This window comes from Melitaea cinxia, chromosome 5, assembly GCF_905220565.1.
Source record: "Melitaea cinxia chromosome 5, ilMelCinx1.1, whole genome shotgun sequence".
NCBI lineage: Eukaryota > Metazoa > Arthropoda > Insecta > Lepidoptera > Nymphalidae > Melitaea > Melitaea cinxia.
In genome coordinates, this window is record NC_059398.1 from 12628419 (window position 1) to 12654199 (window position 25781).

Here is a 25781-nt window from a genome sequence, read left to right on the forward strand (position 1 = left end):
CGAGCTATTGCGCTCGCGAGATGCCTATTTACCTCTTCATAATTCAACGAAGAACTCAAAATCATAGCGAACGTTACGTATTATATTATTAATATCCGCAAATCAAGTCCGTACGACTTGAAATGTAAGGAGAGGGAAGCCTTAATGACGATCTACAAACATGCTCTTGAAATGCAACATATATTTATGGGGAATAATTTAATTGACATTTGCGCGAGTGACTTTACACGGGGGGTAATTACTTCTATTATTGTATTAAAGGATTGTTTTTTTTTAAATAGTGTTGTATTTTTAATATCAAATACTAACCATCGAGTTGTTGCTGAAATAGCTAATGACTATTCGATTGATATCGATAATGACATTTGCGTTCCAAATTCCAAAATCTACATACTACTACGTTGAAAGTATCATAGCGTGAGACTGCCACATTCTCCAGGATTAGCTTCGTATCTCGAACCGTAGGCGAAGACGATAGGGAATATCAATCTGAGCCAGATCATTATCGTAAATGTTAATGACCACGACAATTACTACTAGCTTCGGAGCTTCATCGAGAGTCATCGAATTGAATATTCCCAATACACCCCCCGATCGATTTGTCCCTCTATAAACTCCTTCCGATCGAGTGACCTTAATTAAAATAGTTTCACAAGAAAAAATTTGTACGAGAACGACCTCACCCGCTCGTGACCTTACTGATTTTAGTCAATTTTCCCAAAAGAAGGCACCGATCCAATCAGTGCCTAATTTTTATCGCGTAATTTTAAAAGGCTAATTGTGATTGGCTCCCGAAAATCTTTTACAGAATTTCATTAACTTCACATTTTTTTTCAAATGCCTAATGATCCATTGTTAATACGCTCCTTTTTACAGATCATCTCTTTTAACCTTTTCATCCAATAAGTATTCAAGATAACTGATAATAAAACGTTACAAAACGAAAATAAAATATTTTCATAGTATACAAATAATTCACACGTATTACGTCTATTCTATTCAAAAACGTAATGATTAATTTATGTTACCCAACCAATAGAAAATATTATTTATATAAGCTACGTTGTACATGTATTATCAGATTTACTTTTTTTGGAAAAAGCCAAGCCGCTCGACTGATATTGAAATCATTTATTTTCCTATTGAATGCTTCTCATTTCTCTGCTTAGGAATATAAAATGGAAAAGAAAGCTTATCCGTATTTTCTGATATTTTTAAAAACTAGAAAGATTTTAATATCTTGTTGATAGATTGTTGTGTATACAGTTGAATGCCCAGTAAGTAAACTTATGATAAGCTAAATCTAAATTTATTTCGGAATAATATTGATTTATTTGTCATATTCGTTTTTAAACGTACAAAGACTATTTATATTTATTAATACTCAATTGCTTCTGCATAGGTAGGAGTTTGTACATCATTTAATTTTTTTTTAATAATTAGATCTGAATTTTTTTTCCCTTATGACTTGATAAATATTTACATTAAAGTTAACGCTTATTTAAACAAAAATATATTGCCGAACATAATATTACTTGTCAGGCGAGAGGTGGTCACTCTTAAAAATTACACAACACAATATAAGATCATCGTAAAACGTATATAACGAATTAAAATGGTCGTGTTTGCTTGCATATGATAAAAACCGACTTCAATTACCTACATTGGCAAGTAATACGTAATCCAACGTAGGTAGACGAAAAAATAGTCAAGTGAATACGCGCTATCAAAGATAACTTTGAAAAGTCGTCATCAGATCTCAATTAAATTTAAAATAAACCACAAAAAAATATATCAGCTTTCGTTTAAAATAAGAATTATCATAATCAGTATAGCCTGTGAAAAGTTATGCGGTATAATACAAAGTAGGTCGACGAAAAAATAGTGAATTGAATATGCATTATTAGAATAACTCGAAAAGTACTTGTGGGATCTCAATCAAATTTAAATGGGACCACTTAAAATACACCACCTTTCGATTAAAAAAATAACATAGAAATCGATCCACCCAATCAAAAGTTCTGAGGTAACATATATAAAAAACGAGTGTGCTTTAGACCACACGACGACCTTAAAACTTACGAAACGTAACTTTCTCTCTCTTTCTATCTTCACTAACTTAAATATATCCCACTTAAATTCCGTTTACCTTGCCCAATCACATTTTTCGTAACGCTCTCGTCACACATTCACTAGCTTACTCCCCAAGTCAAGCATGCGTAAAGAAGCTTTACTTCAAAAATACAATTTAATAATTTAATAATTGATAACCTCCTCCGTTTCTTGGAAGTCAACATTTATAGTTTATAACTTATGACTAGGTTATAAATATTAATTAAATATATAATTATATATCATCATTTCAGCCTATTGCAGTCCACTGCTGGACATAGGCCTCCACAAGTTCGCACCAAAAATCCCGTGAACTCATGTGTGTTGCCCATAGTCTCCACGCTGGGCAGGGTTGGTGACCGAGGGGCTGGCTTTGTCGCACCGAAGACGCAGCTGCCCGTCTTCGGCCTGTGTATTTCAAAGCCAGCAGTTGGATGGTTATCCCGCCATCGGTAGGCTTTATAAGTTCCAAGGTGGTAGCGGAACTTTGTTATCCCTTAGTCGCATTTTACGACACCCACGGGAAGAGAGGGGGTGGCTATATGCCTTAATGCCGTAGCCACATTGCTTATATATACTCGTTTAATAAATTACATTTTATTCAAACATTTTTTTACGAAATATAATCCTATCGTAAAACACAATCTTTATGTGACAAAAATGTAATTACATAAAATTTTCTCACAACTTTTTGTTTGTTGTTACAAATCTTTAAATATTTTAAAAATTCATTTCATGCGGGGCGAGATTTGTCTTCAGCGACGATCATTAGTTAAAAGGCGGGAGTACAATTTGTATAAACTTGAAATTAGATTTTACTCAGGGTTGTTTTCTTAAGGAGGTATGAAATTATTAATATATCACAAAGCGTGAAGAAAACCTCGCAGCTGAGAATTTATTTTGACTAATGGTTTTTGTTCTTCATTCTAACTTACGATTATAAAGAATATTCATTTTTAACCTTAACAAGTAGCAATGTTTTATTTTAACTCAAGCTACTAAAGCCATGGTTAAAAAATAATGCCCTTCCAAAGACGTTCTTAGTTGTTTAATATTTGTGACTACTATGCAGTGTTTTGAGTGTGGAGTCTAAACAATTTTTAAATTTAGTAATAACTGTTAAAATGCTCTTTAGTCATATTAATTATAAAATAAAAGAATATTTTATCTGACTTTAGAAAAGGAAGAAGTTTTATGTTCTATATTTTTTTTCTATGTTTTCACAGATACATGAAATATGAAAAATTGAACGAAAATGTTCGAATTTAAGAAATTCGAACATTTTCGTTCAATTTTAATTTCATAATTTTTCGATTTTTATTTTTTATTTTTATGTATCGAAAATCACCATGATGCCTTTAAATATTTTTAAAACACTAAATAGCCTATGCTAAAATATTTTCATTAAAAAGTTTCGTTAATGAAATGAAGCAAGAAATAAACACAAGTTTTTTTTTTTTTTTTTTAATTACACAGAGAAGTATCGTACATGTTTATTAAGTAATTATGCCCCGTTCTAAATAAATAAGTAGGCTGTATTATTTTTTAGGAAAATTGATACTTAATATTGATCATTAATTTTATACTCGCACATACTTCTAATAAAATATTACTTATTACTATGGTAATACTTTATTACCGTAATACAATTGCTATTTTTTCATTATGAGTAACGTACACCTAATTTAAGCAAAACATTTAATTTAATGTTATATTTTTGTTGTAATTACTACTGTTTGTTTATATTTTGGTGTACAATAAAGAATATATTATTATTATTATTATTGACTGTTTATTTTTCTTGAACTTTACTTTAGACAGTAATCCAGAAAAAGAAAGTACAAATTATATAGACTTGTTAAAAGTATAACATTTATATTTATAGCTATAAATTGTATACAAAAACTATAAAGATTATATATTATCAAAAGATATATTTTGTGTGATATCATCTACGTATTACATCAGCAGACTCATAAAAAAAGGAAACCGAATTTCATTTCTGTACAAAGTTTAATCTTTTCATGTTGAGGTATTTGCCATTAAGTTGTTTTAAAATTAAATACAGGAAATATATCAAGACTTTTTGAATAAAATGACAGCTTTTTATACATAGGAAAATAAGCAAAAACTTTACCTTTATTGTAATTAAACATTAAAATATATCACAGGAACGTAAACAAACAATTATTATCGAAACTTTTCATTTAACCTCCTTAGTAACATCATAATTATCATACAGATTAAACAGACCTCATTAAAAATAAATACAAAAAAATGTAAAGTCAAAAGAAACAATATCGGCAAGAGCCAATACAGTATTAAGGAAAAGTTGTACTAAAGGAAATGAGTAGTTCATTTCCGTAGAGAAGTCGACGTATAATATACAAAGGCGACCACTCGAGAGACAATGGAGTCGACGTAACTTTCAATATTAATGATGCGCCAACGATGCACAGAGGCTGGAGTTTCAAAAGCCCCATTGATACTCATTAACTATTGATTCATAAGTAATGCTTTCGACGTCACAGCGTCGAATGCTCCGGACAATTTTTCAAATTTAAATGTGAGGGGCATTATAATTTTGAATCCGACGTTTAGCATTCGCTCCAGCTCCGCTGTTATAGGTTTTATTCAAACATTAAATAAGCCATACTCCTCAATCAAACGATTGTTATTTGACAATGGTATAAATATAATTTTAAGAGTACTTTTATCGGAACTAGTCACGTATTTTTCTTATTTTTGGTTGGAAAAAAAAATTATATTTAAATTTAAAAAATAAAACAAAATATGCGAAATAAACAGAAACATTTTATTTCTTAGTTAAAATTATTAAATATGCACAGTCCACAAAAACCTGTTACCTCTAAACATAAAGCAAACGTAAAAATATCAGATGCCGCACATTATTTATTTAGATTTTTTAAAATTCTAGTGAAACCTAAGCTCAAACAAAACATTGTAGTTCAATTCAAAAAAGTTTTCACGTAAATACTCTACATGAAATACGTCACTGGCTTTGCTTTACGTTTCACGAATGTGTCCGAAAATTTTAAGCTATTTCACCATTTTCGTTGGTTAGCCGCACTAACGTAAAGAATTTAACAATTTTAGCAATACTTTTGTTAAATCCGTTAAAATACTGCATGAATAATTAAACTTGATTTAAAACCAAAAATAAAGTTATTCGTTTTATAGTTCAAAAAATTTAAAAGTCTTATCTCACAAATCACCCATTACCATAACAGTTTACAGATTATTTGCAAATAATAACATATCATAAAATATTAATATAGGCCTAGTAAAATTAAAAAAAAAATGAAATAAGTATAATATATAAGGCCTCCACAAGTCACACACATGTGGAGGCCTATGTCCAACAGTGGACTGCGATAGGCTGAACTGATGATGATGATGAACTAATGATGATAATATATAATGAAATAAGTAAAATAAGTATAGTATAAGTTTAGGAATGTTACAAAACATAGGAACATAATTTTGATATATATTATATAAAATTCGTTCAGCTAAATCATTTTTACGAAATTAGACTGATTTTGATAAAACTTTATAGAAAATGTAGTAAATTGAATCGAATTGATAATTATTGATTTTGTCTTGAGATTATGCGCCTAAAACATAATTTAAGTAAAATATGATGGATAATAAATTATACACCCGAAGCGGAAATAGAACGGCATTAAGGCGGTTTCATGTACCACGGTTGATTCGATCCCCGCTCATGACATACATTAATATTGGCCTTACAGAAGATCACAGCTAAATAATACTTTTTTCAAGCAGCGAGCAGTGTCTTATACTTAAATTGTTAAAATTTATTAAAAGATGATACTTTCAGATTTCGTCATTCAAAAAAATGTTACTCATAGACAATAAAAGTCACTGCATAGGTAATGTGCACAGAATGTATGGCATCAATTGATTGTCGATTTTATTATTTTATAACTAAAACTACAGCTGGTAAGGTCAAATATAATTAAATTTAGTAACAAATAAAAATAAATTTGCCCAAAACTTATTAGCTTTTGACGTAAAATATTATTTAAACGTGGAACGTATTCACATATAAGATCGTTTTAATAGCGATGTTTAGAAGTTTTTTTTTTTCGTGTGTTATCGTCGACCTCGTTGAACACTCCCTCTCGTTGTAAAACGTCCTTACAAATAAATTTATTAAATGATAACGGATCAAACACTTAGTTGAATAAAGAGTAACATCATAGTTATATAATAAATAAATAAATAAAGCCGTTATTCATTGTCCATTTTGTTAAAATTTAATTATTATAATAGTAAAATGGATATAAAGTAAATACAAAACCACCATAGTTATACTTTTATGCAAATAAATAATTTAGATAGTAATGATATTTCTCGATCCTTTAACACACACCGCTGAGTATCAGGAGAGCATAATTATTATAGAGATCACCAAAGGGATACACTTGTACAAGTAACAACTCGACACAATACCCGTGTGACTCTTTCAGTTTTATTGTTCAAACATCTGTTGTGATATGCAAAGTCGGACTCGTAAAACGACTCCAGCCTACGATTACTTCGAGCAGTTAACTCTCTCTTATAGCAATCTTCAAAGAGACCTGTACACTTGCAATCTGATTAAAAACACTTGATTACCGCGTACCGGGCATTTTAATAGCCTTAAAGACTTGTGATAATTATTTTATTACTGATTCTTCTTGTGAGTATACCTAAATTATTCAATTTAGATACAATTAATTTGAATTACCATTTCAGTCTACGCCTACAGTCAACTTTAGAATTTAATTTATAAGGAGAGTTTGTTTCTTGTTTTGCATGTTCACAATTTTTAAATTTCTAAATTATCTCAGTTGTAAGAGAAGACAAAAATCGATTAAAAAAGGAATAACGCATCCATTATTCATTCTACGTGAATATATTCTCCAAACACGAGGATTTTCCAATTAAAAATTGTAAAAAAGAACTATGTTACCGGGAACTCATAACACGTTCTATAGGTATTGTGACAGATTTGTCGCATACTGTACAATCACTCATCGCTCGATCTCGCCTAGCGAGCGATGCGTAATCGCGCTGCGTAAATACATTCTGCACTTATTGTGCACCACTCGTTTCAGGTGCTTGTGTGCACAAGCCCTTACGAGTGTGTGAGAACAAAGCGGCGGATAGAACGGTATTGTATAGAGAATCGACTTAAAAGGCCGCTCCAGCTTTTTAATAAAACTCCGTTGTGTTGGCATATTTAAGAGCCTCCCGGCTGGTGTACTCAGTGGCCACATCTCTTATAGCTTCTTATTAGTTTATGCCGTTGGCGTTTGACGACATTTCTCTAAAGCTGAATATATTTTTTCTTAATAGAACCGTTAAATTTTCGTGTTCTTATAATTTAAAATTCGTTTGAAAAATATAACAGATTATTTACCAAACCATAAATATTAACTTATTTGCTATTTACATACATACAGGATGGTAATAAAAATAATTATAATTTTAATTACTATGTATATACGTTCGATCCCCGCACATGACAAACATTTGTATTGGCCATACAGGTTTTTGCCGTGGTCTGGGTGTTTGTGCAGTCCTTGTGGATCTCCCCACTGTGCCTCGGAGAGCACGTTAAGCCGTCGGTCCCGATTGTTATCATGTACACCTGATAGCGATCGTTACTCATAGTAGGGAATATATCCGACAACCCGCATTGGAGCAGCATGGTGGATTAAGCTCTGATCCTTCTCCTATATGGCGAAAGAGGCCTATGCCCAGAATTGGGATATTACAGGCTGAAGCGTATGTATATATGTATATTTATTTGTAATCCAAAAAAACGTCTCAAAAAGGCTACATAAAAATCAAACTACAATATTGCCCAAATCAGTGCAGAAACATTTTTGTAGTGGTCGGCAAATAAGCGTGGTAGCAATAAACCGTCTCGCTGCAGACTGGTCACTCGAGAACTCGGCAGAGGACAACTCGAAATGCGACCTCGTAAAAACTTTAAGATGGCTCTTTTTCGATTGCAAAGTTTTGTATTTCGAATGTAATAGTAAATATTTGAGTTTCTCGCTGTGGTCTTCCCGGCAAGTGAACCGTGGCGTACGTGCGAGTACCACCTTCATTGTCAATCTGCGCAAGTCCTCCGTTCGCAGCCGGCATCGCAATCCGTCTCCCTCATGCCTTACGCAATTAAAATGAAATTATCAGATCCATGCACTCCACCACAACTTTCATATTATAAGAGTTTTCCCAGACATCGAATAAATTTAATATCGGCACTCGTAACATTTATGAGCGAACAATCTTTATTAAAACGCTTTCGTGTTTCGAGATTATCGTAGAATTATGAAATAGCCGCCCGGGGAAGGTACGTAATACGTAGGCCGTTATTAATAACTATTATAGAGGTCGGGGCTACTAAAATATCTAGCAGTGTGTTAGTTTCCGATATTGATTTTCGTACTCCTATGTAGTACTTCTTAATCAGTGGTACCCGAAGAATAGCATCGATTGTACGAGTTGCATTGTAACCACGACAAGGGTATTCTAGTATAGTGTCCGATGATCCCACAAATCCCTGGCCACGCCTCTCGGGCACGTCTTTCCGGTGGGATTACGCGCCTCACGCGGCGATCTCGAACGATCTCGACTCGCCGCAACAATCATACTGGGCAATATCTATCTACATAATCATTTTACCTCCTAAGCGTTATACAACGCTGATACAAGATGTTTTGACGGTGAAGAGATTTCAACTAAATAAAAAAATAAAAATTTACAGATACATATATATATAAACATATACATATTCAATAGATTTAATTACACGTTTCAAAGAACTTTTCATCAACAAAATAAGCCTCTGGTTTTGTAAGGTTCTTTATAAATTTTACTAATTAGTTACATCTCAATCTCTAAGTATTTTTCGTGTTAGGATCTTCAAACAAAACTTAAGAGATGTTTTGAATTTACGCTAAACTAAATTAATGTGTATATGTTTTCGTCTTTATATAAAACGAAAATATAATAAATACACATATCTTTTTTCACATACGTAATATTTTATATATATACAAACGTATTAATCTATATAAATAAATAAAATTGGAGTTTTTAAAATTTTTGTCTGTCTGTCTATTTATCTGTCTGTCTGCCTGTTCCGGCTAATCTCTGAAAGGACTGGGCTGATATTGACGGGACTTTCACTGGCAGATAGCTGATGTAATAAGAAGTAACTTAGGCTTCTTTTATTTTAGAAATTTATTTATCTTATACTCTGTGAACTGAGCAATATTTCTTTTTTGATTCCGTGCGGACGAAGTCGTTGGCACAGCTAGTATGTTATATACGAAAGCACCTCAAAGCATGTCGCCCACGTGTTTACCGAGATGAGAAGATAACACGCTTAATTGCACTAATTAGCAACAACCGATACCATCAGATGTCCTTTCGTCCGTGTAACTGTATAGAACTGATTAATGTGTACAGTATAATATCATATGTTTCCGTTTATTATTAATTTGTAAATAAATTCCTAATTTATGTATAAAATTCTATTTGAAGAAAAGAAAGCTGTCGTTAGTTTTGATGCGTTTAAAAAATAGGTTTATTTTTTCTAACAATTTAAATAATACTTACTAATAAATTACTAATAAATAATTTTATGCTATTTTATATTTCGTAAATTAAGGATTACAATCATAAAATAATAATAAGAAATAATTAGATAATTCGAATTAAGTAATACAATTTCTAAATACTAATATCAAAACAATTTTAACAGACTTGTTATAGAGAAAAGACATCAGAAGGTATCATTAACAGTATATTATCAATACTTTACAGGCATAACAAAGAATTAACGGAAGTATTTTAGTCGAACAAATAATTTAAGTTACCATTAGCTTTAGTTACAGGGTCTATATAGTCCTAAACTAACATGAGACGGCTCAAGCCTCTTCGACGGAAATTACCGTCGCGAAACAACTCGAAAGTACCACATTAGACTAACAATCTTAATTCACGCTTTCTCATAACTCAAAGCCCTTTTCAGTAACAACCCATAAAGTATTACAAATACCCTCAACATATAAATTATTTCTAATTTAATTTTCTTTTTCGGGTAATAAGCGCTCGTAGAACCCCCGAAGTATACTTCCTCGGGGGAAGTTTTGCAGAAAACTCATTTATTAATGTCACTTCTTCATCAAGGGCCTGAATGTAAGTTTACGTTAAGGTAAAAACTACGAAGAAATTTGATAAATATACCGAACTAAATCAAATTCAAATTTATAACGCTTTAGCTAAAATTCAGGACTAAATTCTTAGTAAAGATTTATAAGTTCATTTTCATTTGATAGTTATTATTATTTAACATAAATACCCTGCCCACCAAGCCGCCTGCCCAGCGTGGTGACTATGGGCAACACACATGACTTCACGCCATTTTTGGCGCGAACTTTTTGAGGCCTATGTCCAGCAGTGGACTGCAATAGGCTGAAATGATGATGATGATGAACATAAATATACACTCCCACCTCTCTTTTTGTAAGTGTTTATGAGAATTATGTATAGAATGTTGTTCTGACAAAACATTTACGAACATTTTATGAAAATACGATATACCGAGGTTTTAAGGTGTAATGGATTTTACGGACGTTTTACTGCAAATGTCGATAGTAAAAAAATAATGCGCACACGCTGCTCTAGGTCAATGGTCGCTATTGCGAGCAAAAGTGTGTCATAAAACAAGAGTCACGAATAAAAGGGACAGAATCTTATTAAAGCAAATATTTATGGCATTGCCATCAAGCGAATTAGGAATTAGGAATTCGGACGAGGGTTGAGTCGCCCTTGATAAATTACTCAACCGGTTGCGGCCTAACAGCTACTCTATCAAACATTTCTACTACGACGTATCGCTCTAAAATTTGATTTATACTGTAATTTTTTTCTTATCCTCGAGTACATTAGTATGATTTTATACGGCAAGCGTCGGAAGAAAAGGAATGTTTTAACTTCATAAAAACAATAAGATTGTAGGAGACGAATTTAAAAGTTGAGCAAGCCGACGCAGAAAGTAGCGGGCCAATTGTGTTTCTACTTTATTTACCTGAATGTAGACAATAAGGGTGTCTCCACACAATCAACTCCACGAGAAAGTTGATTGTTTGTGTTCCATTCAACTTCACAATAGAGAAAATGAAGAGGAGCCAATTCTTTTTGTAACAGCTTTTATCCGCCATTTTCTACGCTTGCCGAAAGTTTGCATTTAGAATACCTCGCTTGGAATGCATTAGCCTCTCGTCACATATTTGTCTTGGAATCAGGCGTGTGTATTGTTCTCGGGAACGGCAATAGCGTTAAACTGTTTGCAAATATTCCTAGACATGTTCAATACTTTTTGCGCTATTATTTGACGAAAGGCTGAACCGGAGCCTTGAGAAAATTTTTACACAGATAAACATTTACTATTTAGAAAAAAAATAGCTTCGATTTTTCTTTTGACTATTGAAAATCATTTTACAAATATTTAACAAATTCATATAATTTTTCATTTTTATTTTTTACTTCCATTTACGTTTACAAGTTTATGCGATATGTTAAGAAATGAATGAATTAATGGGTTTCCAATAGCATCGTTCGCCGTCTATCGAATGTGTGGTCTGTTTCTCTTTTCAATACGAAGTCCATTCTAGTAGATGATCTAGCCAAAGCAATCCGGCAATTATTTATGGAGTTGATATTGTATCACGACAACAGTACGTTGATAAAACTTTCATCAAACTATTACATGAAATGGGACAATTCCCTAGCATCTCTTAATTACGACGCTGCGTATTTCGTATTACAATAATGAAGCGAAACAATAACAAAAGTTTGAACGTCGGAGCGCGGCCAGCGGACAACTTCTCCGCTGCTCAGCTGAGTGCTTGTTGAGCTCACTTCTAATGAAAACTTGCTTGTTACCGCGAATGTAGAACGTTACTTTTATTTCATACAGAACAAGGGAAAAAATAGTCCCCGCTAATTCTGTTAATTCACTTCGTAGTTTTCATTTCTTCGTTTATTGTTTATTAGCTAGACTGGCGTTTTATGTACACGGATAGAGCTAGAAACTTAGTAGGGAATATGTATAAAAAGGAACACAGAGTGTGTCACGAAGTAAAGGTCTAGGATTGTATGGAGTCAGTTATCGACGCCTACAATAAGTCGCGTTTTATACGGTTATTATAGCCTCATAAACGCCACCGGCCGGTGTTTCATACAGTGCGGGACAGATTATACTGCCTGCCCTGATTCAGGCGGGGCCCGCCCACTGTCAGCCCCACGTGCCGCCCGACAGATGTGTCGAGATAGATATTCGATATTGGCAGACACATTCATAATCTTCGCTTTAACTTCTCGGTGTAATATTAAAGTAACAAACGTGTCCAAGGTGGAAGTCGTGATATCGTATACTTTATTAAATATTTTTCTTGGAAATTTTTAAGAAAATATTGATGATTTGTAAGACCCATAATTTAAAACTTCATTTATACGTTTTTTTTTATATAATATATATTTGAATTTTAATTCATAAAACATCTATTAGGCCGCTGGGGTATTAGTAAACAATATTTAAAATAACAATTAACAATATATAGGCGATTTATTACTTGTAGTACCGCTTCAGGGGACAATTTAATTGCTAGCAATCTGTACAATTTTAATCCATTCGCCTCTAAATATTGAAGACGCTGTGCCGCGATTTAAATTGAAAAAAGTTAATTCTTCTTCAAACGTTTCTAAGAAAGTTTCATTAGAAAACATCCAGAGTAACAATTGCGAGTTTAAATAATTATGTTTACGAAATCCTTTCTTACGCAGAGATTATTTATCTTCTCCATTGTTACGAGAAGTGACGCGGACGAATTTCACGAAAATGCCCCATTTATCTACAGCGAACACACAAAGGCAACGTGAAACCTAAAACTTTTTACGTGGTCAGTGACAATGCCATTTCTTTCTATTCTCTTTAAGTTTCATTTCCAACTCTTGCGAATATTGTATTACACTCATTGTTAAGATGGCGGAGAAATAACTTGATTGTAACATGAATTAGATACTTATTCTTAAAGTTTTTACTACTACTAGTTTGTTTTCAGTTGACGGTCTGATTTAATATTTGCAGAAGCGTTCTGCCCGCAGATAACTTTGCTCGCCGGACGCCGATGCTGCTTACTTCCTACTTTATTCCGTTTACATGCCCGCATAAATAACGGATGAAATCGGCTTTACCCTCATTTCGACAGCGTAACTGTCTTAAATCTATGTTTTACTTATATACTTTCCAAACTTTCCTCTTTCTATATCTTTATTCAGCAATCGAGAATTTAGGGACTGACAGTTCGTACTTGACACACGTAAATTTTCTTTAAATTTAAATATTTTTTCTTTAAACTTTGGGATAGTAATATAAACAAACTCTTTTTCCTGTTTACTAAATATGCTGTAGCGATGTTATAACGCATAAAGAAAATATGACGATCTATGGAACTCAACTAAACCCCTATTTGGCTTTTTAGGGCGTTACTATCCTTGTCTCCATTCGTACGCAAAGCCACCCGCCCGCGCGTGAAATACCAAGTGCGCCCTAGTTTCGATGAAGAGGTCGAATTATTTGTTTAGGCTTTCTTATGAGTTTCATAGAAAACGAGTAATTCAGTATTATGTAAAGACTAACTAATCAATTAATTTTGTGATTTTGAAACGTAATCCGAGTAACATATTTAAAATTAAGTATCATTTTCGATATTATAGCCAAAAATTAAGGTCGGCCTAGTTCGAAAATATTCACAAGTCGTTTATTTTAACTTTTCCAAAATGTATTATTCGTACTTGTTTCGCACTAAATCGCAGTTATATTCGTATTAACAGGTATGAAACGTTCATTTTGGTCAGACATTTTTATATTGTAGCATCTGTCGTCAATCCGTCTGACGCAGCTCAACACATAAATATGAACCATACAAATCGTTGAACATGAGACAAACAAGTTAAAGTTTTCAAGTGAACACGAGGAATCGCCACCCGTTTTACAACGTCGATACAAATGCGCGTCAGGGCATCCACTGTTTACAGAAGGGCTCGCTAATGCTATTTGCCGTCGTGGGTGGACACGTCACGTCAGTCGTGTGTATCTTAATTGTTAGTGTATAGAAACACGCTTGCGCATCGCCTCGGATTGTTTGTCACTTTAAGCAAAACTTCGTAGTCAGGCGATTGCGTGATTTCGGTAACAGTTCGACCTATTACAAAGCTAATGGATTATATGTGACACGCTACAAGCTCCCAGAGTTGTTGTTTGGAATTTTGTAAATATCGGAAAATGGTTCTGAGTTTCAAATGCGTAATTCCAATTTGTTACTCACGAATTGTATGTGGAAAACTTGAGCGAGCTTTAACGTTAGAATGGGAACGAATCGGCGAAGTTGCTCCTTGCTACGGCCACGTGAATGTCTTGTAACCTTTAACCGAAGAAATATTGCAACGATTTCCACCAATATCTTCTCGGATTATTAAATTTTTGAAAAATGTTTAAGTGATATCTTCTGACTCCATCTGCAATATTACAATACCTTCGTTGTTCGAATCGTGGCGTCTTTTAATATAACAAGAAGACAATTCATAATTAAAAGATGTAGACATCGTTTTAACTAACGAAGTAACTTCTCGAGATCGACAATTAATTTTTGAAGTGTCGCTTTATTAAAACAATTTCGATTGCTATAGACAAATAAACTTTTATCGAGTTTTACAAGATTTTAGGGGATGAATATTTATCGTGCCACAGAAATATTTTTATGTGCCTCGGTGTGGTTTACGTACTTGTGTGTATTTTTCGTGATACTAATGAAACATTTTGTAACGTAACTTTTTTTGTTTCAGGTTTCGGTTTCGTCACATTTCAAAGCGAAGATATAGTAGATAAAGTGTGCGAAATCCATTTTCACGAAATCAACAACAAAATGGTGAGTTCGAAAAAAAATAATTAAAAAAAAGTTAGTCGGCTCTTTTAAATAAAAAATATTTTATCTATATATCTATAAATATCATAAAAACATACGTCTAGTTTACTGAAAAGCTATCCAACATATTCTATTTAAAAATTGTTTTTAGGTCCGAAACAAGGTTGGTGAGCTTTTCATTTAAGTGACAGTGTAACAATGAACTTTAACAAATTTTGTAGCACTTTATGCGAGCTATTCAATAGTCACTCATGTTGCTATGTCGAGTTATTTCTTCTTTATTAAAAATACTTTACAGTGAAATATTTAAAAAAACAAAACGTTTATAGTTTAAAATAAAATCAATTCTCACTTATAAATAACAAATTTTTTTTTTGTAAATGCGACACACTTCTAAGATTTATTTATATCAACGAAAACTTACTTTATGAGTCAGCAATTAATATTATTAATTAATATTTATACCTTTATTTGCCTGAATCATAAAAAAGTTATTTGAATTTTAAGCAATATACAATGTTACATCTACAATAATTATATAAAACTGGTAAGATACACTATAGCGTGATAATTTCGAAATTGAAGAAGACTATACGTGATTCGGTGACTCAGAGGCTGTAAAACAACATATTATAACGAACATCAGTCAGTCTGTGGAGTTTCTTGCCTCTTCTTGTCTCCATAATCTACATTTGGAATCGGTGGTAGCTTCAATTTTAACGATTAAAATTTAAAAAACACGATTTAGAAGAGCTTTTCCTACTTAAGAATCGTACTTCAAAAAAATCAAATGTTGATTTTTATTTTGATCAGGGAGGTTGATGTCAACTAATCTCGGAAATGCCATTCAAAAGAAAAACATTAACATTCGTTAAAAGTAATTTATGTTTTTACATTTATATGTAGCTATAAGTTTTTTGGTTAAATTGAGTGAATACGTATTTAATGTTAACATTATCGGGCAGATATCAATTAGAGTAAGGAGTGAGCTGGCGACGGTCCAAACAGGGTCAATAAAACGCCACTAAAGCTGACTTTACCGTGTTTAGATTTTTCTCCGCAGGGAAACTAGAGACATGATTATTCGAAATTTTGCCATAATTTTATTTATTATGTCGAACTGAATTTAAAAGAAAACTTAAGTTAAATTAAAGGTATAATAAAGATTTTTTTTTGTTTTTTTACTTTTTCAATTCATTACATAGTGGTTTCTAAATAATCGATTTCAAAAAGGTTCTGTTGTCAAAGACTATCTTCTATAATAATAAACAAAATAGTATATATGCGTGTGTGTCAAATAGATGGTAGTGTGTGTATTTTTTTTTTATTGATTTAATGTGTTTTTTATCCGTAATTTTTAAAACATATTGGCATTCTGCACTCTTTCTCTATATAAACTAAAAGTGTGCGAAATTTCATACTCTTCCGTCGGCGCAATTTTCACATAAAGAGGTACAAAGTTTTTGCCTCGCGTACTAATATCTAGATACCATGCAGACCAGCCAGAATATTATGTATTAACATATATAACGTATGTGTAGAATTTGTAAGTCTTTGATTAATTACCAAACGTTTTTCTCGTCATAACAAATTCAGAAGTAGATCATTCTTTATTTTGAAAATATGAACACATGATTATACCAGTATTCGTAACTTTTACTGTCTTGTAATATTATTAGAACACATTACATCACAATAATTTAAAAATATTTAACAATAACGCCTAATTTCGTATAATTCAACATATAAGTAGCTGTTAGTCACACAAAGTAATGTCAGACCGCTAGTAAGTTATAGCATAATACCGTCCATATGTCGCAATACATTACAAGCCGTTCTAAACGAGACTATTACAATCATATGCTACTACCATGTCTCATATTGACTTGTCAACACACGAATATAGTAGACTTTTAATACGAGATAGATATCTTTGTTTGTGTTTAAATAAGTGATAATGTTGAACGGTGACAAGAGGAGGTAAAGATTTATAATTTTATAGTAATACTAGCTGACCCCGCAAACGTTGTTTTACCATATATGTTATTAACCCCTCTTTATACCTCTATATATAAAGATAACTTAGAGGTATGAAAAATAGATGTTGGCCGATTCTCAGACTTACCCGATATGCACACAAAATTTCATAAAAATTTGTCCAGCCGTTTCGGAGGAATATGGTAACTAACATTGTTACACGAGAATTTAATATATAAGATCATATAATATCATGTATAATATGCATACGCATCTACATGTAGGGTAACAAAATTATTAATTTTACAATCAAGTCATTCGTTATGACTCAGCACAATACGCACGTATGAGACTTGATATGGATTTAATGGTCGTGTAAGTACATATAATTAAATGTGCCTTTAATATGATGTGAAATTTGCTTTATAAATTATTTGAAAATACGATTTATATTTATAAAATTTATTCTCAGGCAACACCATCAAACCAAAATCCAATGTACATATAACTTAACCCATCAGAATATACTTTAATATTAAGATGTGCCTGAAAATAGATCTCTACAGGGATTTGTATATAATAGAGAATAGAATACGAGCATTGCATTAAAACACAGACTATTACCAGAGGTGTTTCGCGATAGTGCCCCGCTAATGCAACAAATGTAATCACGCCGCCCTGAAATAATAATCACTTTTAAACAACTAACATTATAAGCCTGTAATACGCGGGTTACCATGCTCATATGATAATAATAACGTTATTGCATAATTCTAATATCGTTTGTAGTTAGAATATTATAACCTATTTAATTGTTATCATCCACAATATTTGATAGCATCAATAAAAGTAAATAGAGTATAATGCCACGGCAATTAACAGAGTATTACAAAGTTGGTTATTAACTCTATTTGTTATAAGCCCATTTTAGTAAAATTAAATGCTAACTTTAATATCATTTCGGCGTGACAAACGGTGTTACGAAAGTAATTTTATATGTAAAAGCGGGTGTACGTCTCGAATATTTCTCGTATGATTTTATTGTAGTTATTCTGTGTTTAATATATGCCTGAATTTATTATATTAAATCAGGCTTTATTAGTGTAATTTATAATGTCATAACATTTGTAAGTCAAAACAATTCCTTCTACGTATAAATTCGGAACCTTGTTTATATAATCAATAATATTTTCATTCAAAGAACGACTAGTATGTTGTAAGATATGTCTAATGACAGAAAATACAATTTTACTAAAAACTAAATCACTTCATGCGTGGATGACATTTAATTATAAGAAACCTTCTCGTGAAGATCTTCTAAGTATAATAAGCTTGCGGCGATAGTATGGTATACGAAACAATAGAACCTATTATAATATTTATAATGTTACATGCTTTGAATATAATTATGCTACTTTTAACTGATTCTTTTTCAATATGATTCAAATAAATAAGCAATTAATAACTACAACTAGGACCCCCAAAAATAGCAAATTAACAAAAAACTATGTATAAAATTCTCGATCCAAATCCTTCAATTGGCACCACATACCTATAGGTGTTCAGAAGAGCCATTATCTACATAGTCACTTAAAGTTCCCTTCGCCATTCTATCGGTCTGAAAAGCCTGGGGAACAGATATATCCCGGCGTTGTCGATGCATATTCCTGATTATTAATGCTTGTTTTTTGCCTCACCCCATTGTTTCGTGCCATAATGGCTGTACGAATCTCGCTGCATGCGTTGGATAGAAGGAATCGGGGGTGATGTTCGCCCTAAGTGGAGCAAACAACGAACAAAGACATCAAACAAATGGGTAGTGTTTTAGAGTAATTACGGTTCGCTTCCGTGCGAAACGAGAGGTGTGTAAAGAGCGAACGATACGCCAGCGTAATGTATTTGTCGCAGTCTTTAATAAAAACCAGTCATTAATTTTCACGTCTAATCCAGAAGACTAATTAGGAAAGGAATCGAAACTCTAAATGCGTAATGTTGCCAGTTTTTCATAAAGTTACCTACATGTTCATTTATTATTTATAATTCAAGTTTGTTTTTCATACCGAATTATATTAATTACGGGCTTTGTCGAAAAATATCTTTAGCGTGTACAGGACAAGTCTAATCTCCTTCTACCTTTTCTTGCGTGCCAGTCCAAATATGTTACGGTAAACTCCATTTTTACAGTGTTTTCGTAAACAATTTGTGGCACAAAGTTACTATGGAGTTTCAAAGTAAGTACATTGTTTTAAATGTCACGCAAAATTTATGTGGAATATTTTGACACTGAGATGGATATTAGCGTAGCTCACATAATATTATAGTGTAAACGTGACTTGTAAACAACACCAGCCATTAAAAATTTGTGTTAGCATATCATAAAGACATCTAATAGTTATATTTACGTAGGCAATAAAGAAGATAGAGGCGTCACGTCAGCGCCGATGTTTACGCTACGAGTAGCTGCCCTCGTAAATTTAATACGTCATCTTTTATATTAAAATGGTCGTTAAGCTAATAGCTGCTCCGCCTTTCCGAACGGAGTGATATGGTGATGTCGTGCTTTACTTCGAAAGCGAATAAATTTCCTTCACAAAAAAAGAACATATTAAGCCAATTAAAACGAGGAACGATTTGTGTACATACATTTGTAAAAATACTGGTCATATTACTATTTTATATCAATTAATATTACATACATGTATTTATTTTTATGCATACAACGAATTATAATTGAATAAAAATAATACAACTGAGATATCCGACACAAGTTTAAACACAGAAGCGTGAAGCTTCATTTCGCAACATAAATACGGGCCCCATTAAAACGCTGCAACAAATTCTCTTCAGTCCATTACGTCCTTATACATTACTCTCTTAATTGCTTCACTTTAGTATGAATTTTAGCAACAAAGCGCGCGATGTTCCACAAAATGTGTAAAATACAGTGCAGTTTGAATTTCGCCCCTTACATCAATTTCTATTTGCCGGATTTAAGCAGCCAAGTCTGACACCTGAACCTTTTCTTTACCTGCTACGCACGAAATTTCATAATAATACCTCGGTCATCCCTTTTGTGTGATACGTGTAAAGTTATGTATATACGGAACAACGAGAATAAATAAAAAATAAGAAATATTCTATTGTGTTTGTTTCACGTTTATGGAATTATGAGAAACTGAGAATTAATTTCCCACGTGTTATTATATAATCGATTCAACTATTTCGAATAATTTTATACAATTTAATAGTCAATTATCTCTAATTTTACATTTAATGTGTAAGAAAAATAAAAACTCGCCTTCAAAACGTGGCGAAGTGAGCATGATATAAGAGTGCACTTGCCTTCAAGCAATCACATAAACACTTTTGCGAAACCATTTTAGGTATTGCGTACATTTTTCTTCCCGATCGTACATGAGGCAAACAAATGGTTTCCGTTTAGGAAATAACACTAAAAGTAGGCACATTTGAAACTGCCACTTAAATCTTGAGATCCTCGATCGCCATTTCTCTTAACATCTTAACAGGCTAGTGTGAGGTCGTATAACGCACCCTTGTCGTTACTGCGATTAAAGAATAGTCTCACCCATAGGCATCGCATCCGTTTCGATAAGGGAGGAGATTGCACGGTCGACGGGGCGAGTACCATTAACCTTTGCAGTATTAGTGGCAGATTTCATTTATGTTGCTCGTTAGCTAAGTCTCAGTATATTTCAAAACGACACCACTCGAGTGATCCTTAGTTTCCTGCGGCCTCTCGTTCCACCCTACTGCGACTCTCGTCGAACAATCAATCACGTGTTCCTCCTCGAGCGTGATTACCATAAACTTCCCGTTTTAACAGGATCCAGACACTTCTCCTTAAGCTTTATCGATTCGTCCAAGCCGATTTTTATTCCTTCTATATATCAAGCGCTTTACAGTACCACTTTATTGAAACTTGCAATTTGTTACCCGTATGAAATTAAAAGTTTACTGCAATTTTTTTTTGAAGAAAGTGACATGAAAATAATGTAGTATACATTAACATAATGTGATAAATCAATGCAGATGAAACCTGCAATTCAATTTAACCAGGTTTTGAACTTTGGCCCCTTTTCATCGCCTAATTCTGATTTCATATTTTCGACATCATAAAAATTTGATTTAAAGAAATAAAAGGTTGTTTAAGTGTTGAAAAAACTCACTATGAAAATGAATTATTAGGTTTTGTTATCTAATTACTTGTAAAAACTCGTGCTATACAATTTGAACTAATTACTTCTAGGCTTTTAAAGAAAATTTTATAAGTTCGATTATAATCGGACTTCAATCAGTATTCGAACAACCACCTAATTTCCTATGTACGTACGCTATATAAATTTAATGGCTATAATGCACACACGGCACGCAATTCCCAAGTGACGCAACTAACTTAAGGCGAGCGCAAAGACGTAAATTATAGCTCAACAGGCCTTTCCGGCTGTTAACGATTTTGACTCAAACTTAAATTCGGAGCGTGAAAGAAAATTAATTAATCACAGGTGGTTCACGGCAAGCCATGGCTCGCAGCTCCTATCGACTGAATTAAACTACTCCGTACTGTACAATAATGCATTGTAACAGCTTGTAAGCCTCCCACTTCTGGGCTTAAGCCTCTGTTCAATTAAGGAGTAGCTACACAGGGCAGCTTAGAAACTACGCGTCTTACGATTTCGTCCAAAATATGGTATAAAATCAAGATATTTTAATGAGATTTAATGATTCTTGAGAATGTCAAAGACAAAATTAGTTCTGGAAATATCGATGTTATGAATTTAATTATAATTTCTAAAAATATCCTTTTTGATTTCATCGAATGTATAATGTTAACCCCAATTTATTTTCACACGTAACATAGAGTTGAAATCGAAGAAACATACAGCTAAATTTATAAATATTAGTGAAGTAGTTTATAAATATTAGTGAGTATTCTATTCTATGTGTCACCCGTGGTACAAGGAAAATAATTCCTGTGAACCACACCATATGTCAAGGTGCCAGGCGACACGATTCAACTGTGTTATTTTTAAAAGCGGACCTTTTTGTTAAAGTATGACTGCGTAAGAAACCAATAATAGCGAAAGAGAATATCATCAATAAAGGCAATACGTTAGAGCAGCCCGGTTCATTACTGTGCTTCGTGGGTCGTTTCCACATTCCCATTAAGGGGAGTTAGGAGACGCTTGTAGCGATAAATAGCGGCCAAGGAGCCCTGCTTTATTTCTTTATTTCTTGTGCACAACTTAATTTACATAAGAGGTGCTGAAGCGAGTTTACTCTCGGGAGTCATATGAAAGTCGCGTACAGATTCATGCAAAACAAGTTACGAGCGACGGGGCCACGTGCCGCAAACCTTAATCTAGTCCGTGGCGGTCTGACAAGGCGCCGCAGCCGCTCTACGCTCCAACCCACTTAATTGCTACTAATTGCTATAGCTTATAATATGTACATACTTGTATCATAAACTCACTCGACAACTAGTGTCGACAACAATTTCAAACATCGGCTCATTAATATTTACCATTTCTACAACTTAATAAAGTAAATATTCGGTTTAAAAAGGTAATCCGGATAATAACGTTGACCAATAAGATTGGACTCGCTTTTATATCATTCGTCCGTGATGTAAACTTGACCAATGAATTTTCATTACCTAATGAAAGCTGAGGGCGTTTGACAGAGAAAAGAGATGCTACATAGCCTGCCGTAGAAACATCCAATTTTGCAAATTGAAGCTGCATTAACGCATACGTAACAGATGCCGACATTTTACAATTATACACTTAAATGCAAATCGCTCTAATAACTACAGACTTAGGTCTTTAATACTACTTGTCCAGATTCAGTAAATCGTTTGCATTTTCATTTGGAAGTAGCTGGGAATTCATTCTTCGAGCGTTTTAATTCTAACATGGAAACACTTTTATAGAGGTTTCGCTTGGCGTCTCCATCTAATATTATACAAATTTCATTATAGCACGTTTCAATTGACTAAACGATGCAGTCACCATCTCCGCTAGCCATTCACAACCGTTTTATTCTTTTCTAGAACATTCAAGTACCTCTTAAGCTTGATACGAATTAGTTAAGCAATGAGTCCACGGTAATCGCGTTTGCTTACAATTGCAAACGTTTGCTAACACTGTTGAGTAGTTGCCAATACGCATTTTGTTTGTTTTATTCTCGTTTTAACTATTCATATTGAATTTCATATAAATATGTATAGTTTTCCAAGTGCAATTATTGTCTGTCATATTAATTAATTTTCGTAGTCATTCTTTGAATTTATATAGAAGCTTCAATTAAAATGTTCTTTCTACTCTTTAATAAACTAAAATAGCTAACAAAAACAAGGTAATTAAAAAGAAAATATTATAAGAAATTAAAATTTCAAACGTTACGAAACGTAATGAAAGAAATACGAAGCACAAATGCTACTATTTAAAGCCTATTATAAAATATACTAGCTCATAAGTACGCTGAACAAACATTTGTTGAAGAACTACATAACTGATTCGATCGATTCACTAGAAATAGCTGTTGGCGTTCTACCGTGATAAATGTTGCAGAACCGTATACCAGCGCCACACGGCCTCTTAATATTTAATGCCTAACTAACATTTCTATAACGGTAACTGTACTAAGATAATTTTAAATTCAACACTGTTACATGTCAATGCAATTGTTGGTTTTCGAATCGCTTTATTATAAATTTCTGTTGACTAGGTTTTTCTTCGACGTACATAATGTAGGAAAGATAATACATTAGATTTCGTAAATTACATTGGAAAAGCCTCTTCCGATCAAGGTTTTGCAAAGTCACGAACCTTACCATCTAAAAAGAATATTGATTGTGCCTTCTTTAAGGTCGCATCTTAAAGAATGTCTAAAGTATAAAATATAATATTCCTAGAAATAATGTTCAAGATGGGTGTCGTAAATTTTACGAAAAAAAAAATCTTTGTGATATATTGTATGGATTTTTGGAAGAATAATTTTATGGGGTGACGTTTGCGACCACCAAGGAATTTATTTCTAACGTTTCAATATAACGGAACGCGAAATACACGAGTGGCTGGAGGGCTATCTGTGAAACGTTGCAGGTAACGTTACCGCTTATCGACAACGGGCGACGACTCGATCGTATATCTGATTTGAATTTCGGGCATTATAGCCCATCACACCTGGGCCCTGTCCTCACCCTTTAAGTAAACACTCGAACCTATGAGTAGCTTCACTGAAATCCAACATTCATTCGACAAAACGTCGACTGTCGCTTACCTTATTTCTTCGAACTACGGTTACGTAAATATGGAGAGAGATCCCGGGATGCGGCAGAGTGTTTCATTATCCGTGACCTGTTGAGCGCAAGATTTGTGACTCATCTTTTTTACGTAACATCGCGCACTCCAAGTAGATTTTTTCGGTCATCAAAATTTTATGAAAGAACTCGAGCTGTTGCGCTTAAAGAGTCATTTTTCAATGAGCCGTTCTAAGAAATTCGAGCTATACTCTGCAAAATTAAATTGTGGAAAGCAAAAATCTTTTATATCTCTTTATCTCTCTTATATCATAACACAACTTGTTTTATAAACTTTTGTTCATATAAAATAATTTATCATTATGAAAAAAAATTTGAAAATTTTTTATGTAGTCATATTTGTAGAGCTTTTACCTAGCCTCCGGTTCCCACGCTTCGCCTTCCGTTTGACGGCAATCACGGCCGAGCTAGCGACGTTATATAGCGTTTGTATTGACATACGAAGCCGAGAAGTTTCCCTGATAAACTTATCTCACTCCCCCCTCCCGCTCCCACTGCGTCTTCGTTTATCTCTCACGTACGTAAGCGTGTTCTTACAATACCAGCACTATGTATCACATGTGTACAACAATGTAGTATAAATCGTTATAAAATCGAAATACTTTGAAAGTTGTTATTACAGTATTGCCTGAAAAAATACACGTTAATAATAATTTATTTTTATCAAGTATCGTACTTATATTTTACTTTCTTTAAAAAGTTTTCTCGTTGGCCGCTTGCCCACCGTCAACCAAAAGAATTTGAGTAAAACAGTGCAACCAAAAAAAAATGCAAAATCTTTGCAGTTAATGTCAACATGTATAGGAACTTGCTCAGTAAACTTATACGGTTCTTACGGAAACTCGCTTTATTTCGTAGTGTCTTACCTGCTTCCACGCTCGAAAGACACTTGAAAAACTACGTACGTACAGTAATACTAACGCTAAAACTTTCCACATCTAATAATTTTATTATAGCGATAAAAAAACCATTTTTATACGCTCTCTATTGAATTATTTTTGACGAAAGATTCGTTCACAAGTTTATTACTTACTGCGAATAAAACTGAATACGATTTACCTGATAAAATTTACAGTCGATATAAATCCCATTACATAAACATTTTAAAAAATGAATTCTTAAATTAAAAAGGTAATAATAGTAAAATAATATTGTACGAGTATATTTTCATAATAGAAATACAAATCTTAATATTAAAAAATAGCTGCTGTGCATATTTCTCTGAATATATTGACGAAGTAAAAAAAAAAAAATACAAACAACAAAAGTTATTTCCGATTGTGTCAAAATATTCTTGATTATTTGTGACACAA

At 33.0% G+C, this 25781-nt stretch overlaps 1 protein-coding gene across 4 annotated transcripts in view; it reads left to right on the forward strand.

Moving 5' to 3' along the window:
• The window catches only part of LOC123653619 (RNA-binding protein Musashi homolog Rbp6), a 540105-nt gene that overhangs the window by 495755 nt on the left and 18569 nt on the right, over window positions 1-25781 (forward strand). For all 4 annotated transcript variants that reach the window (XM_045589614.1, XM_045589616.1, XM_045589613.1 and 1 more), the window contains one exon: window positions 15070-15152. In XM_045589614.1, coding sequence (XP_045445570.1) covers window positions 15070-15152 — 83 coding nt within the window. The remainder of the gene's footprint in view (window positions 1-15069; window positions 15153-25781) is intronic.